Below are 16,070 nucleotides of genomic sequence, written 5' to 3'. Positions count from 1 at the left end.
ATTCTCTTTAATGTTTACATAGAATTCTATTGTGCAGTAATACCATTTGTGAGCAGTAGGATGGCAAGGAGTTAAGAGCATTTACTTTTTAACTTCTAAGTAATTTATACTTCTCACATAATCTGTATTAATCCTAAAATACAGTTAAGAGAGTGGAGACAAGCATGGCATACCTAGAGAAGGCATGATCTTGTTGCCTCCGTACTCCTGAGTTTTTTTTTTTTCCCAAAAGAGCAAAAAATAAATTTCCCACTAATTTTCAAATTGTGCTTTTGTACAGGATACCTAAAAATTATTCTTTAAAGCAGATCCTTTTCACAGGTCATGGACTCAAGTTAAATAAAGCTGACAACATTGTATGAGCAGCTCCCTGACTAAAATTTCAAGGAATTACTATCATAGTAGGAGATCTGCAACCCTTTTTCCTGTTTTCAGTTTCATATGTGTAGTTCATAACATTCTATCATTTAACAAAACAAACAATAACTTCCGACTCAGAAAGCCAGCTGCACCCGATGAGTTCTAAGAACGCATAACTTTAAAGAAAATTTTTAACCTGATTGAACACCTAACATGCAGTCTGTTCAACGAAAGACTAAAGTCATTGGTAGATCTGACTATGCGATTGTGTCATTAAATTCAGAAGTCTGTGTTCTTACTGATTGGAAACATCATATTCAGAGCCTCACATTATTGTACCCAGTGATTTTTTTTTTAATTGAATCATCATGTGATCTCTCTTTTTCTTTGTCTGCACTAGATTAGTAATTGTAGAAGAATTTGACACAGATTATAGGGATTTTCATCTCTATTGTAGTCTGTCTAGTATTTCTTTTTTTACGGAATGTAATCTCCATGAGGATACATATCCCAAATATCTAGAACCTAGAAAGTTCTTCAGAATTATTTGTCATGTGAGAGAATAAGCTCAGGACCTGTATGTCTAACTTGAATGTATCCAAGGTTCAAAATAGACTGCCGTTTATTAATTCATATTTTTGTGATGAAAGGTTTAACAATAGTAATATAGTTTCATAACTTACTGTTGTTAATTCCCACTCAGTGATATTATCTACATTTCACCCTGTACTAGGAAGGAACAATTTGTTCTTCAGACAGGAAATCATTGCTTTGTGTTTGTTTCCATATTTGTAGTGAAGGATACCGAATAACTGGAATATGTACCTTTGCTCACTATGTATTTGTAGTGGTCGAAAATCATATCAAAGACCATATTTTAGTTTTCAACTGACATTTTACCTCAGTGTCCTTTCCTCTCAGATTGGGATGTGGCCATCTGCGTTCCCTGATGGGTTAGTAATTGGAGTTTTGTAAGCGTCAGAGAAAACAGTCTTTTTAAAAAGAAGTACGGTATTGCTTGTTCTTCATCTACCTAGATATATACAAAAACTACTGTTTCCCAGACTTTTCAGCTAAGGATCTCTATGGGCATGTCTAAATTACACGTCTTATCTCTGTCTTTCAGAATGTATTTACGTATCCCCCATTTCTCCAGTGTTTTTGTTTTTGGCTTTCACAAAATCATCATTCCCCCTCTCTCTGTTTGCTTTCCAAATTGATAACTGAGTTCTTTTCCCTTTAAAAGCTTCCTTTCAGTTGCCTGTCGTTTCTTTCCTGGCAGTATCCTCCATCAATGGGACAAATGACTGACTTCTGCCTATCAGACCCAGAAATCATTCAAGGAAAAAGAATGCTGAAACACAGTCTTAGAGGCTGAGAAGAGAGCTAGTTTTCCTGTCCCTCATGAGATTAAAATGGGAAAGGGGTCTTGGTTATCCCGTTCTTGTCCTTGGGGACATGTAAAGTTTCCTAGTGGTGTTGCTGCCCTTTAGAATAAAAAGGAAGAGCTCATATATCTCCTAACAGAGATATCTCCTGCTCTTCTGATCTATGCATATTCTAATCCCCTTCAGCATGCTGCTATTATGAAGATAAGGGACAAGATAATTCATTGGAATGAACAGTAGCAGTGGCCAACTTTAGCACACGCTCACCATATATTCAGTGCCTTCCTGTAGCAATGGACATTGCCAGTTCACATTTAAAATTACCTTCAAGCACCCCACAATGCACTTAGGCTACGAGTATAAGCCACCTTTTACTTTTGAGTCTTAGCTTCTTTACCCCTCTTCCCGTTCTGTTCTCTACAAAGAAAAACTATCCTCCTCTAATTTGAGTCCCAGTCCACCTGTGTGACTGCAGGTTGAAACTGAGTAGCTAGCTAGCTACGTCTACAGAAGGCTGCAATGGCAATAGGAATTATTGCCACCTTTCTAGCTTCTGGCTGGTGACATAGGGCTTGTTCTCGTAATACGTCATCATAGATATTTTGTTCTACCTTTTGTCGTTAGGATGTACAATCAGGGTGTCCTGGCTTCCGTTTGCCTGCCCTGACGTCTTGCTCGCACCGTGGTGTGGCTCTCAAACCATACTGGTCCCCTTTTTTCATTCTACCCTGTCTCTACATACCTCCTACACTCTACCGCCACGAACTTCTTCTTCCTGTTTGCTTAATAAACTTCTAAATGTGAACACTTTCTACTTCTCAACCAGGCTAATGCCCCTCTTCCTTATATTTGAGTTCCTTGTTTCTTACCATGTTTCCTTGTAATACCAGTCTGTATTGTAACTGAAGAACTTTGCTTGGAACAAGTTTTTAGTTAAGACCCACCCCACAATCATACACCTCCTTCCATAGAATCCTGATTAGAGGAAGAAGATATCCTTTCACATCCTATTTAGCGAGCTCTTTTTTAATAATTTAACCTTGAAGTTAGTTTCCGTACCGTTAATACTTCGAGAGTAAAAAGAGCCTGAGCACATCTCTAAAAAAGGAAGTTTTTCAAGTTCATGGCTACTTAAAGTAGCTAGCACACACAGTGTGCAGGCTGGATCTCTTTGTATAATACTTCAGAGACAGTTTTCGGGTTGTGTACCCCCTCAACCTTGTGCTGTTTCCTGTGATTCATTAAATTGCTGATAGTCTCATTTATCTACCAGAACCCGCCCACTTCCAGGGTTGGCCTTTTCCTTCCTATTCGCTATGAGGGTAAGGTCTGAGTCTTAGAAAGTTCTGATCAAACAAACTGTCCTCGTGTTCCTCTAAACAGTAATGATATTGTTTAGGAAACATTTAATGAGCAGAGGCAACTTGTTTATTTCTGCTGTTAGGCCTTAAACTTGTCTGGCAAATGTTCAGCTCCTTGAGAGCAGGGGACTGCGTCTTACTTAGTCAACTCTGTGTACCGCCATCATCGCCCACATCGCTTAGCATATATAAACCCCAGCAAATTAAGTGTTTATTAGTCAAAGCATTCAAACCATGTGCCCCTGTGAATCATCCACAATCCAGAAAAATTTCCCAGACTTCTCTAGTGCTATTTTTGGTTGTGTAACCCTGATAACACAGAGATCTTTTTTTTTTTTTACATTTTATATATTCGATATTAGGCTAACCTTCTCCTGGTTTGTAGACTTTTAGAACATTTGTTAACTAAAATAAAAATAAAACAATAATATTGATTCCTTATCACTTTCAGAATATACATATTTATTATAGCGTAAACTGTTTTAAAATCATGGATTCAGGAGTCAGACTTGTTGGATTCTTCACTCTATTCTGGTGTTTTCCAAACTTACTTGACAAGGACTTATTATACTATAAAGTCAATGGTAAAAAAAATAGACTTTATGTTGTTACCCAGGGAACACACACCTGTATGCCAGAAGAAAAGTTTCTCAAAACAGTGCTTGCCTTATAACATTCAACACTCTACGATGTTTTTTTTCTGTTCTATTCATTTTTAAGCTATTTATCGAGACCTAGTAAATTAAAATTCATTCTTACAAAGTCCTGGGGAATATCTTTTATGTATTACTCATTCAGCTAACAGATTTAGTACATACGATATACCACTTACTGTTCTCCATGACTCAATTATTTTTGTGACCTTGGGAAAGCCACGTGTTGATTAACGTTCAGTTTCTCCTGTAAAATGGAGATGTGGTGATGTCTACCTCACAAACAAGGAATGTTTGTTAGATTAGATTAGACATCTAAAACACTGAGCACACTGCTTGCCAGGTAAGAAGCAGTCCAGTGTTAGGGCCTTCTTTGTCGTTTCTGCTGCTGCTATTATTTTTTAAATTAGTTTGTTTTGAACTTCCTGTATTTCTGAAATACTATATATGAAGCATATATTACATATAACTTAACTTTCCCTTTAATTCATTATATATTTTTAAACTATAATTTAGATATAATTTCTAAACTATATAATTATAAACTATATAATTTAGATATAGCTCAACGTGTAGATCTTAAGTGGTCAGTAAGTGGTCAGTTCAGTAAGTTTTGACAAATGCACACATCTATTTGATCTTCACTCCTATCAAGAAATAAACATTCTCATCACACCAAAAAGTTATTTTGTGCCTCTTCTGCTCAGTTGTCCCCCTACACCCAGAGGCAACTACTATTCTGATGTTTTTCACCATAGATTCGTTTTGCCTGTTAGAACACAGTCACAGGGAATGTAATCTTTTATGTCTCTGCTCTTTTCCCCCCCAGCATGATTTTCAGGTTCATCAGTAACATTGTATATATTATTCTTTCTTTCTTTTTCATTGCTGAATAGTATTCCATTATGTGAATGCATCATATTTTATTTATCTGTTCTCTTGTTGATTGGTATTTAATTGTTTTTAGTTGGAGCTATTATGACTAAAGCTTCTATGGACAACTGTGTAAAAGTCTTTTTGTAGATATATGTTTTCATTTCATTTGGATAAATACTTAGAAGCGGACTTGCAAGTAGACATTTTTCTAATTTAATGAGAAACTTCCAGGTTAATTTCCAAAGTAGTTAACACCATTTGTACTCCCACCAGCAAGCAATATGTGAGTGTTCTAGTTGATCCATTCTTTTCCAACATTTGATATTGTCAGCCTTTAATTTTAGCCTTTCTAGTGTCTGGATCATGGTATCTTATTATTGTTTTAATTTGCATCTCCTTGTGCTTTTTGTCCATTCATATTTTATCTTTAGGTCGGTGATCCATCCCTGTTTTTTGTATATGGTACAAGGCAGTTGTTGACTCCCACATTTTGAGAGATTAGTTTCTAGTGCATTATTAAAAATTATACTTTAAAATCCTTAATTAATGTTCAGATCATTAATTTGTTCAGGTCTTGTTGAATCCCTTTACACGTTTTCTTCCCCACGTCAAAAAGTTATTTATGTAGCTCCAGTCCAGAATGTATGTGTAACTTGTTTCAACCACATACATAGACCAAAAAACTCAATCACATTTATTTCAATTTTACCGGAACTTTTCACACAACTCTTTGGAATCTGACTGTTGAAGCAGCTACATTTTGGTGTTTACCCATATTCTTTTTCTATCAACAAGGAGCTCACTAGCTACAAGTACCACACTTGTAGCTATTTGTACTAAACTTACCATTTTTAGTCTTCAAAAGAATTTAGTACACTTTAGTCAAATAATAATAAATGATCATCTATCCTTATGTAAATAATTGCTTTTACAAATATCTGTGGTTCCAAAAGGAATCTTTGAAGCTCATTCTACTTCAAAGTCAGTTTGCAAAATGTATAAATTGATACTGCCTTAAGTGATTATACTAAGTAAAATGTTTTACTAAATGCAAAATAAAATACTGATCTCACAAAAATGATGAGAGTAAGGAGGGTTGAGACATTAGGAAGGAGGCTGGAAAGTAAACATCTGTTAAGTGTCTTGGGTTTAAGGCAAAATACAGGATATAGGAAGAAGAAAGATGTGTGGAAAGTGCTTCTTCCTTTGAGTGTCTTACAATTTAACCAGAAAATAAAAAAAGACAATTGGGAAATGTTTAATCATAATTGAAGACGTAAATACTAATTGACCACCTCACAAAGAATTCAGGACTAATTGCTAAATGAATAGATACTATTATTGGTTATCCAGATTCCCAATATTTTTAATGATGTATTACTTTGGAGTTATCTGGGAATTGGTGAGTTTCGTTTTGTTTTTAATGAAGATTTCCTGGCACAATCCAATTTTATAGAATCGTAAATCTGCAGGGATGGGTTTAATCATTGGGTCTAAAATAAAGGAAAACCTACATTCTAAACTTGGTTAATTCATATAATTCATATAATTCATATAATTCATATAATATAATTACTATAAATTCATATTTATAGTAAGTACTATAGAAAGCATTTTACATTACTCATTTAATTCTTACAATAAATCTATAGGTTGTTACCCTCATTTTATAGATGAGGAATCTGAGGCACAGAGAAGTTAGTGGAATTGCTGAAGGTGACACAAATAGAAAGTAGTAGGGTCAAGATACAATCCTAGTCCTGTTAGATTCTAGAGCCAAAACTTACTAAAGAAAATAAACATATGGAGAAGGCTAGATTTGAGAATATAGCATTTATGGTTAAGTGGAAGGAGCACTGGGTTAGTGAATAATATATTAGAAATTTTTTTTAAATCATGAAAACTTTCGCTCTTGACGCCCGTGATAAATTTTGTACCATCTTTCAAAAATTAAAGTTTAATTCAAATGAGGCTAAATCCTCTTTTATCAATATTGTCAAACATTAAAATCTAGTTTTCTGTCAGCAAGTGAAAAGCAATTTCCAGAACAAAGGGTGTCCTTGTGATGTTATCTTCATCCAGAATGGTTGCTTTATTTCCAGTTGCTCAGGGAGCTATTTGTAATTTGTCAAGGATTCCAGAGTGTAAATTATTTGTACATTATTAATAGATTCAATTTGTGTGTGAAAAGGACTCCCTGTAACATGCTTTTGGTGGTAGCATTAATAAAAACCATCTTGGAATCACGTTCTTTTGTCTTTCTGATTTCTGGCATAGAGGTATTCAGATATTTTTAAAGGCACAAAGTTTTTATTGCTGATTCTTTTAAAAGTATCACTTCAGAATTGACGGTAAGTGGCAAAGATACATTCTAATCCAGTTATGGTACCGGCCTGAGTCTTGAAAATAAAACCTTGTACTTACGTATAAACCCCCAATTCAAATGAGCCTTAATTCTTTACCTTTAGTTGTAGAACCACTTTTCACATTGGTAATTATTATCCAGAGAATAGACTGATTTCCTATTTTAAGATTAAAATATATGTGTGCATATATATGTATGTACTATAATAGTATAATAGTATCCTATATGTATTATACTATTGTTTAAATGTCTTATTACACTATTGTGTATATTGTATGAAATGTTGTATATAGAATAGTATAAATACTGGGGAGGGGGAGAGGACAGGTGACGGCTTCATATTTCTTTTTTGAAGTTTGTCATAGCAAAGCTGAAATTTTAGAGAGCAAGCATGGCAGACTCCAAAGATTTTATGTGATTTTATTTGAAGCTTTCAATAGTGGTATATTTCATTCAACTGTGACTGTAAAAACAAAATGAGTAATAGATGACTAGTGTGTTTTGACTCCTGTAGTAATAACCCTATGTAATTGAATCTGTCTAACCAGCCGATTATTTTCCTGTTGTCTGAAATTAAAGATCATTATGTTTTCTGACAATGTAGGAATTTCTATTAAGTTGTCAATGAAGTGAACATAATGAAATTACAAGAAACAGTTTGGTTTTAGCCGTATTACTGCATTCCTTCCCCAAAAAGTCAAATCCAGATCATTTAAAATTTCTTCTGAAATAGCTGAAATATCAGCAAAATATTAAAACAGCCTTGCCAGTTTTTCGTAGAGGTACTTGGTCTCTAAATTACGGCCAAGATGTAAATCGTGGTAGCATATCTAGCCATTCACCTTGAGGAAGCCAGCCTCCAAGATGGCCCCCAGTAATCCCACCTCCTGATATTCACACCTTTATGTAGTACCCCCCCCACACATTTACCAGTGTTGGTCTGCGTTACCAGTAGGATACATCAGAAGTGATGGTCTGTCACTTCCAAGATTAAGTTATAAAAGATACTGGGGCTTCCATCTTGATCAGTCTATCTCTATGTCTATCTCTGTCTCTTGCGTCACTTGCTCTGTGAGAAGCCAGCACATGCAAGAAACCAAGGCCTGTGCCAACAGCCATGTAAGTAAGCTTGGGAGCGGATCCACCAGCCCTCGTTATACCTTAAGCTGACTGCAGCCTTGGCCGACGGCCTGGCAGCCTCATGAGACACTGAGCCAGAAAACACCCAGCTCAGCCCCTCCCAGATTCCTGGCCCTCAGAAACTATGAGAGGAAAACGAGTTTTCTGTTTAAGCTGCTAAATTTGGGGGTCATTTGTTATGCGGGAATAGATAACCAATATACACCTCTACAAAAAGTCTTCATTCTTCAAATCTTAACATCTATTTTTGGTTGTTCTTGTTGTCATTATTTGGGCTGTTAAACCTGTCGTCCGTACAGTTCACCTTACCGAGGCATTAAGTTGCTTGAAAAATACCTTATTCTGTCGTCCATTTTCCAGTCCAGTGTTTGGTATAATGAATACAGACCTTGAATTCACTTTTCCCATACTTGGGCCCCATGTTAGAATGCATTTAAAAGAATTATTTTGTGACAAGGAGTCTTTTTTAGATTATTCCACAGATTCTTTTCGTTGACGTGCAAGGCAACCAATTTTGTGTAACTTGTAATTACTATGCAAGTGATTATGGAATTACTGTGAAGTACTTCAAGAGAAAATAGACAGCTTAACAACTGTTCTCAGGGAAGAGTCTGAGACCTCACCAAACAAGCTCCTCATCCATTACTCATATCTCAGTGATGCTTATTAATTATACATGATAATAACAGTGTGGGTTTTTAAAAGTCATTTTTTTAAGGATTAGTTAACTATATACTCAAACCTGAGAGGCAGCTTCTCAGCAGATCTGATGTCCAGGTCATGAATTATACTCCCAGCTCCTATTCTCCTATCCCACTTTCTCCATGGTGTTCTGAAAATGAAAAGGTCATAAAAATATCAGGTTTGGGGGACGGTTGCCATATTAAAGCAATTTCAGTATCAATAATCATTCCTTTACCATCACTAATCATGCAGAAACAGTAATCATGAATAAACAGTGTGACAATTAAGAAAGTGGAATTTCACTGTCTCCGTAAGTGGCCTGAGGCGACCTCTGAAAATGGTTCACTATTTGCATAACCCAGAGAACCCCACTAAATCACGTAAATCAGGAGGTTCAAATCTTCATGTTTATTTTAAGAACACATGTGAAACTGCCCAGGCCATCACGGGTACGCATGTCTTAAAAGCCACCAAGTATCTAAAGGATGTCAGGTGACAGAAGCAATGTGTGCCATTCTGTCATTACAATGGTGGAGTTGGGAGGTGTGCCCAGGCCAAACAGTGGGGTTAGACACAGGGTCGGTTGCCCCAAAAGAGTGCAGAATTTTTGCTGCACCCTGCTTAAAAATGCAGAGAGGAATGCTGCACTTAAGGGTTTAGGTGCAGACTCTGGTCACTGAGCACAGCCAGGTGGACAAAGCTCCCGAGATGCAGTGCAAACCTTAGGGAGCTCATCCGTGGGTTAACTCGTACATGAGCTCTCCCTGCCACACTGAGGTGATGCTAACTGACAAATAGCAGATTGTTCCTAAACCAGAAGAGGAGTTTTCATGGAAGAAAAATCTCCCAGAAGAAACTGAAGAAACAAAAACTTATGGCCCAGGAGTAAATTTAGCATCAAATAAATGCTAATATAAAAGTTAAAAAAAAGATGGAATTTCAACTTCTTAAAGAGGTTTTTTTCTCTTGTTTCTTCTAAGCATTTTTCTAAACATGGATTTGCCTTAGGATATTAATAGCTATAAATAGACACTCATTGAATCCTGGGTTATCAAGCTCATGTTTTTATACCTGAACTTAAAGAAACACATGTTTTTGGTGAAAGGAAAACATTGATGAGTCCTGTGTTGACAGTGTTGCTTTTTTAAAATGTAACTAAAAACCAGCTTTTTAAAAACTCTCATCATGCTTTTTCAAATATTAATATAATAAAATATAAATAGCCACTTCAGGAATTGGTCTTGTCTTTCTCCATTCTAAATGGACTAGAGCTTATTTTGAAATTTTATTGAGAATTTTCTTTTTAATTTGGAGCTGAAAAAGTAAGATTCTGTCTTGGACTCTGTCTTTCAAATCCCTCTCCCCTTTAATTCGTGAGTGTTCGCACACACACACACACTCACACTCACACACTCACAATAAGGTTAGAAAGATGGTTATCAGTAACTTAAAGGAACAAATGAATTTCATTCTTTCTATTTCCACTATACAAATATTATACTAATACTCCAATAATGTCACCTTGCAGTGCAGACATTAGTAAAACCCCGGGCTTCTAACTGCATTGCACATTTGCCACTGGGTACCAACACAGATTTGGGGCGTAGGCTAAGTGATTCCTGGGTCTTGAACTTGGACAGTCTATTAAAGAAAGAGGAATCAAATTTTCAGCACTAAAACATACTTCTGTGTTAAATAAACCCCATTCTTGCTTTATTTTCTTGAGGGACTTTTTTTTTGTAACCATAGCCATTGAATTGTGAATTTCCCTTTTCAAATGGATTCCTATTTGTGGATAGTGGTTCAAAGAAAATATAGCCCCTAATTAAATACTCTTTCATTGATAAATGACAGTAGTTTTCATATAGTACTTTGCTGTGGTTTTTTGTTTTTTTTTTTTTTTTTTTTTTTTTTTTGTTGAGAGCCCACTGGCCCATGTGGGAATCGAACCGGCAGCCTTCTGAGTTAGGAGCACGGAGCTCTAACCGCCTGAGCCACCGGGCCAGCCCACTTTGCTGTGGTTTTTGAGAAAGTTTCCTCGATGCTGTATTAACACTTTTTTTTCTTGGTAAAATGTCTCAGGAAACTTGAATGTCTGTATAGTAAAGTAATTGTTAATGTCACTGTTCACCTGCACGTAATAGATGAGGCTCATAAGAAGTAGTACTTCAGGTCCTTCCCAGCAGAGAGGAGAGAAGAGGGAAGCCTAAGAAAATCTTCCCCTTCCTGATCCTTAGAGCTTGGCACCAGACTCCAAGCACCAGCCTGCGTTCCCAGCTCACGTCTCACCCACAAAGCTCACCACCCCTGACGGCAACAGATATGAGGATGGGAGATAGCTAAACTGAGACTAGAAGAGAAGGGAGTGGAATTTGCGGCAGATAGAAGAGATTTGGTCTGTGCTTCTTGTGAGTGCCTCTGCCTTGACTCACCAACAACTGAGTGAAGTTCTGTATGTAGAAATCACAGGTAGTCCTAGATTATAAGTGAAAATAGTTTCAGCATCCTTATCTGCAGCCACTTTTCAGGTTCCAAATACGTAAACTCACAGAATTATGCTTAGCATATTTGAGAAATGCAAATGCCATAACACAGAAACAGAAGATCAGATGTACCTGTTGGTAATACAAGCATCATGAGCAGAGGCGGGCAGCATGGTGGCTGAGGAGACAGACTGTAGAGCCAGGCTGCTTCGCTTTAAATCCCAGTCTGACCACTTGCTAGATCTATATGATCTGGAGCAAGTTACTGGGCCTCTCTGTAGTAGTTGTCTCCGCTACAAAATGGAGATGATAGCACTACTTACAGGGTTGTGAAATTTAAATCAGTTAATGTCAATATACATGCACAGGACAGTGTCTAAAACAAGTTAGCTCTGTGTATTTGTTCTCGCTAATATTATTATTATACTGTGCCACTATTCTGATGTTTCTATTTTCAGGTGGCCCCATTGGACTTGCAGTCAGCAGGCTATGTTCACACTAACCCCACCACCTTTAATGTAGAATTACTAGTAAATCCCCCTCCTCAATAGTTTTCAAAAGCAGAATGCTCATTTTTTTCTCTCTCTCTCTTTTCCAGGCCCAACACAGAGATACTTTCATTGAGGAACGCTATGGAAAATATAATATCAGTGATCCTTTAATGGCTCTACAGAGAGACTTTGAAACACTGAAGGAGAAGAATGATGGCGAAAAGCAGCCAGTCTGCACAAACCCACTGTCTGTCCTCAAAGTGGTGATGAGGCAGTGCAAGAACATGCAGGAGCGCATGCTGTCCCAGCTGGCAGCTGCTGAGAGCAGGCACCGCAAGGTAGCCCCATGCCCCACCCCCAACCCTAGGTGGCTGGGCTACGCACACTCCTACGAAGACTTCGTAAATAATGCCTGATCCTTTCTCGTCAGCTGCCAGTTTTCACAGTAATTCAGTCGGGAGGTCCCAGAGGTGTTAAAAAGCCCCTTAGCTTACCCGGGAGGCAGGGGATAGAAAAGAAAATACAGGTTATTCTAAATGTGAGATTTAGGGAGCGTGCCAGACACATTCAAGACAGCATTCCTTCTGGGTATGACACTCCAAACGCCTGGTATGTTTTTTCAGCTCTCGATCCTCCAAACTTTGGCAACAAACTGGGGTTTGACCAAGTTTGTAGCTGAACAGAGCGTTCTCTGTTTGCTTACTTAAGTGATAAATAGAAAGATTAACACGTATTTGGGAAATGAGAGAGCGAGAATTTACCTGGCTATAAACATATAAGCCAATAGATTATTTTCATTTATTCCTAGTTTTGAGTTTCATTGCATTTTACTTCTCATGAAACCATAAACAGTCCATAGGGTTGTTTACCTTAAAGCTGTTCTACTCTACATAGTAGGAAAGTGTGTGTGTGTGTGTGTGTGTGTGTGTGTGTGTGTGTGTGTGTGTGTTTCCAGGTCTTACAGCCCCTAGTTAGGAAAGCAGACCTGCGCTTTGCTCTACCTCATCTCGTTGGAATTCCAGTGCTTGTAATTTTATTCCCAGTCTTGTCATTTACTGCTCAAATTGGCCTGTAAAAGATGCTTGGCTAGAATCTGTATTTTTTAAAAAACTATTGGTTAAGATTTATACCAATAAGAGGGGACATCAGCACAATTAGTAGGAAGCGTCTTATTCTGAAAGAATGGGTTAGCTGCTGCAGTTTGATGGACCTTAGTTTACTTTTATGGTTACCTGCATTGGAGAGCCGTCTGCTTACAACGCATCTGACAAATTGCTTAGGCTTATGTCTTGCCCATGATTCTTCTTTTCCTTCACAGAGTCCAAATGAAAGGCCAAAGTGTAGGTTCTGAACCATGGATGGGCCTCGGATGTTCTGTGACACCCCCCAACCACAAAAATGACAGAATGCCAAAATGGATGCATTTTCTAGAACGTGAATATTTCCATATACCTTTAATTGAATTCTCAAAATTGTCCAAGACCTAGAAAAGTTTAACCTCTAGTCTAGAATGAAATAACCTAAAGACACTTCTGCCCCCAATTTAAAAGATGTCACTGGGCTCGAGTTAGGTGCCTGAGTTCTGTGGGGCTCTTACTTAATCCTCCAAGAAAATCCTTACAACATCCCTGTTTGATGGGCAGCCCTTTTCCCACCTCACACATGAAATAGTTATGCTGCAGGGCTGGTTGGCTCACATGCCCACGGAATGAGTAGTGTGGGGATGATTTTTGGCTGTAGGTGATTGGGTAGAGGAAGAAGTTAAAAATCACTCAGAATTCTTTAATATTGTATGTCAGTGTAAGATTCTTTGAATGTTATGTATTTCAACTTCTTATCTATCCTTGAGTATTGCATCAAAGTAGAGCACTGACTTTGTTAGAAACCACGTGGTACCTAATTGGGGTGCCTAGAGTCCCAGCGTGCCTGAGAGAGGCCCAGTGTATGCCTCTCTCCTTGGCACAGGTATTAGCAGTACCCCCTTGGACTCTCAGAAGTGTTGTGGTTTGAATAGGGAATCACATGGTTACTCTGCTTATTATGAAAAACAGAGTCCCCTGGTCCACCTCTTCCCATTCCCGCTCCTCAGTATTCAGGCAACCACTTTTTTCTATTAATCATTTATTTTGGTAGCTGGCTTCCATATTTCTAAATAATATGCTGTTCTCTTGCTTTATCAATTTTAGATGCTTATATGCCTTTTATTATAGATGTGGATTTCGTTCTTTTACAGCCCACCTCCCTTTCCTTTCCACCCCTACCATCTTCCCCAAACAAACATAATCCCCTTTCCTAACCCCCATTCTCTGTCATGTCTGCCCTTACCCAAGTCCTGAGCCTGTCTCATTCTCTATCTTCAGAGGATACACATCTGGTTTATGCCTGTGCAGTAGATGCCTGGCTGCTAACATTCTACGTATAGAAATAAAGTTGAGGAGACAAATAACTCTGCTGAAAAAGAGACTTTGAGCCGCCCCCTTGTTTTCTATTCCACATCTCACGTCTCCCCTGCAGGACATGCCACCTCCACATACAATATCTCTTTGGGGCCAAACGCAAAACAGCTTCCTTCCCCAGGCTAATGTCATAACCACTCCTCCAGCCTCATTTTTTCTTCAAAATGTTTTTAAAATTCCTAGTCTGATAGTTTCTCTCTTTGTCTTTGTGGGTTTTTATTCTTTTCATTCCATTCCCACAATTTCAGAGGGCCCTCGGGAAGGAAAGGAACTGATCTACCACCTTTAGCCAAAGCCAGTCTTTCTATTAAACTGAAAATTTAGATTTTTTTTAACCAGAAGGAAGTACACCAAAATGTTTTTATTTTTATATTTCAAGAGGAGTTTCATGTCCTAGAAAATTTTCCCTGTACATTCACAGAAATCGTTAGTGAGGAGAAACGATGAGAAATGGTCATTGGGGGTGGCAGTGCTGTGACCAGTGGTCTGGGCCCAGGCACGAGCTACTTAGAAATCCATTGCCATTCGGAATATTGTGCAGTTAGAGGCAGGATAATGTGATAAATGTCCCTTTCAATTTGTATTCCATAAAATTGGGCTTAATTCCTGGCACCAGGATAAGTGGAATGGGGAGGCAGGTTAATTAAAAGGCCGTGTGAAAAATCTCCACTTAAAAATCCCAATGTTCGAGCCTCTTTACATGCAGGATGGAGTCAAGAGTCTTTTCACCTCTTCTCTAACTAGATACAAAATGCACGTTATTAATTAAGCAAGGCACAGTTTGGATATCGCCTATCTGAAGTGTTTAATTTCAGGCCACCTCTTTAGTGCCTCCCGTGATTTGAGCATTGAAGAGAATACCTCGGCTTCCAGCCTTCCGTGGTCCTGTCTTGCTTCATCACAAACACCTGTCCCCTAGTGCCACCAAACTGACTTTCTGTTAATTCTCGAAAGCCTTCTCAGCCCCTGCCGCTAATTAGTTGCTCTCTTATTTACATGCCATTCTGTGCACACCTCAATAAAGCATGCATCTTCTTGTTTCTACCACATAGCTTGCCTGTCTTTCCCCCTACTAGACAAATAATACTTGTCGCTCTGGCTGGGATTTATTTACTTAATCTATCTCTGGAACTCTCTTGGGTGCTTTGATAGGCACTTAGTGCTTATTATTATAAGTGTGATTCCTTGATGTTTGGAAATGACTTTTCTTTTTTTGATTCTTTAAAGGTGATCCTAGATCTTGAGGAAGAAAGGCAGAGGCATGCGCAGGACACCGCAGAAGGAGATGACGTCACCTACATGCTAGAGAAGGAGAGAGAGCGGCTGACGCAACAGGTGATTAAGGTGGAGGGGTTCCCAGCAGTATTTGCCTAGAATAGCATTTTTCAGAGATTGTTCTGCAGGATGTAAATTCGTGTTGCTCAAGAAACAGGGCTTTGTTGTCAAATAAGCCTGGGAATTACTGGATTAAACAGTTAAAAAAAAAACAAAAAAACAAAGTTAAACAGGTTTCTAGCTTCAATTTCTTAGACCCTTTAGTAGGAAAAAGCATGTTGTAAGTCTTCAAGGACAAGATGGGGTATTTTGTGTTTAGCAAACCTGTGTTTTCATGAAATATTTTTTTGACATAGATCACTCACTGTGGGACTACCGTTTCATAGAACACACTTTGGGGAACACTGACTTTGAGCAGTCAAACTTCTTTTGACTCCAGTAAGAAATGCATTTTACATCACACAGGCCTGAAACAAAAATCTCATGAAATCATACATAACCCTTACTGTTTCCGATACTCACTGATGTTTTCTATTTT

At 38.0% G+C, this 16,070-nt stretch overlaps 2 protein-coding genes across 7 annotated transcripts in view; one reads left to right on the top strand and one right to left on the bottom strand.

Annotated features, from left to right (window-relative positions):
• Positions 1 to 16,070, bottom strand: part of ST7L (suppression of tumorigenicity 7 like) — a gene marked incomplete at its 5' end in the record, with an annotated part of 157,603 nt that overhangs the window by 26,888 nt on the left and 114,645 nt on the right. For 3 of the 5 annotated variants that reach the window (XR_013991673.1, XR_013991674.1, XR_013991675.1), the window contains one exon: positions 8,886 to 8,975. Coding sequence is in view for 1 of the 5 variants with exons in the window: in XM_081025019.1 (XP_080881145.1) it covers positions 8,952 to 8,975 (24 nt within the window). Of the gene's footprint in view, positions 1 to 6,933; positions 8,976 to 11,442; positions 11,604 to 16,070 lie in introns of those variants that run through there. The other 2 variants (XR_013991672.1, XM_081025019.1) reach the window with 2 other exon arrangements.
• The window catches only part of CTTNBP2NL (CTTNBP2 N-terminal like), a 46,078-nt gene that overhangs the window by 23,890 nt on the left and 6,118 nt on the right, over positions 1 to 16,070 (top strand). For both annotated transcript variants that reach the window (XM_081025010.1, XM_081025009.1), the window contains 2 exons: positions 11,909 to 12,139; positions 15,485 to 15,592. In XM_081025010.1, coding sequence (XP_080881136.1) covers positions 11,909 to 12,139; positions 15,485 to 15,592 — 339 coding nt within the window. The remainder of the gene's footprint in view (positions 1 to 11,908; positions 12,140 to 15,484; positions 15,593 to 16,070) is intronic.

This window comes from Rhinolophus hipposideros, assembly GCF_964194185.1.
Source record: "Rhinolophus hipposideros genome assembly, chromosome: 19".
In the NCBI taxonomy this organism is placed as follows: domain Eukaryota; kingdom Metazoa; phylum Chordata; class Mammalia; order Chiroptera; family Rhinolophidae; genus Rhinolophus; species Rhinolophus hipposideros.
The sequence above is the reverse complement of the archived record's forward strand: the minus strand, read 5'-3'. Positions and strand labels throughout refer to the sequence as shown.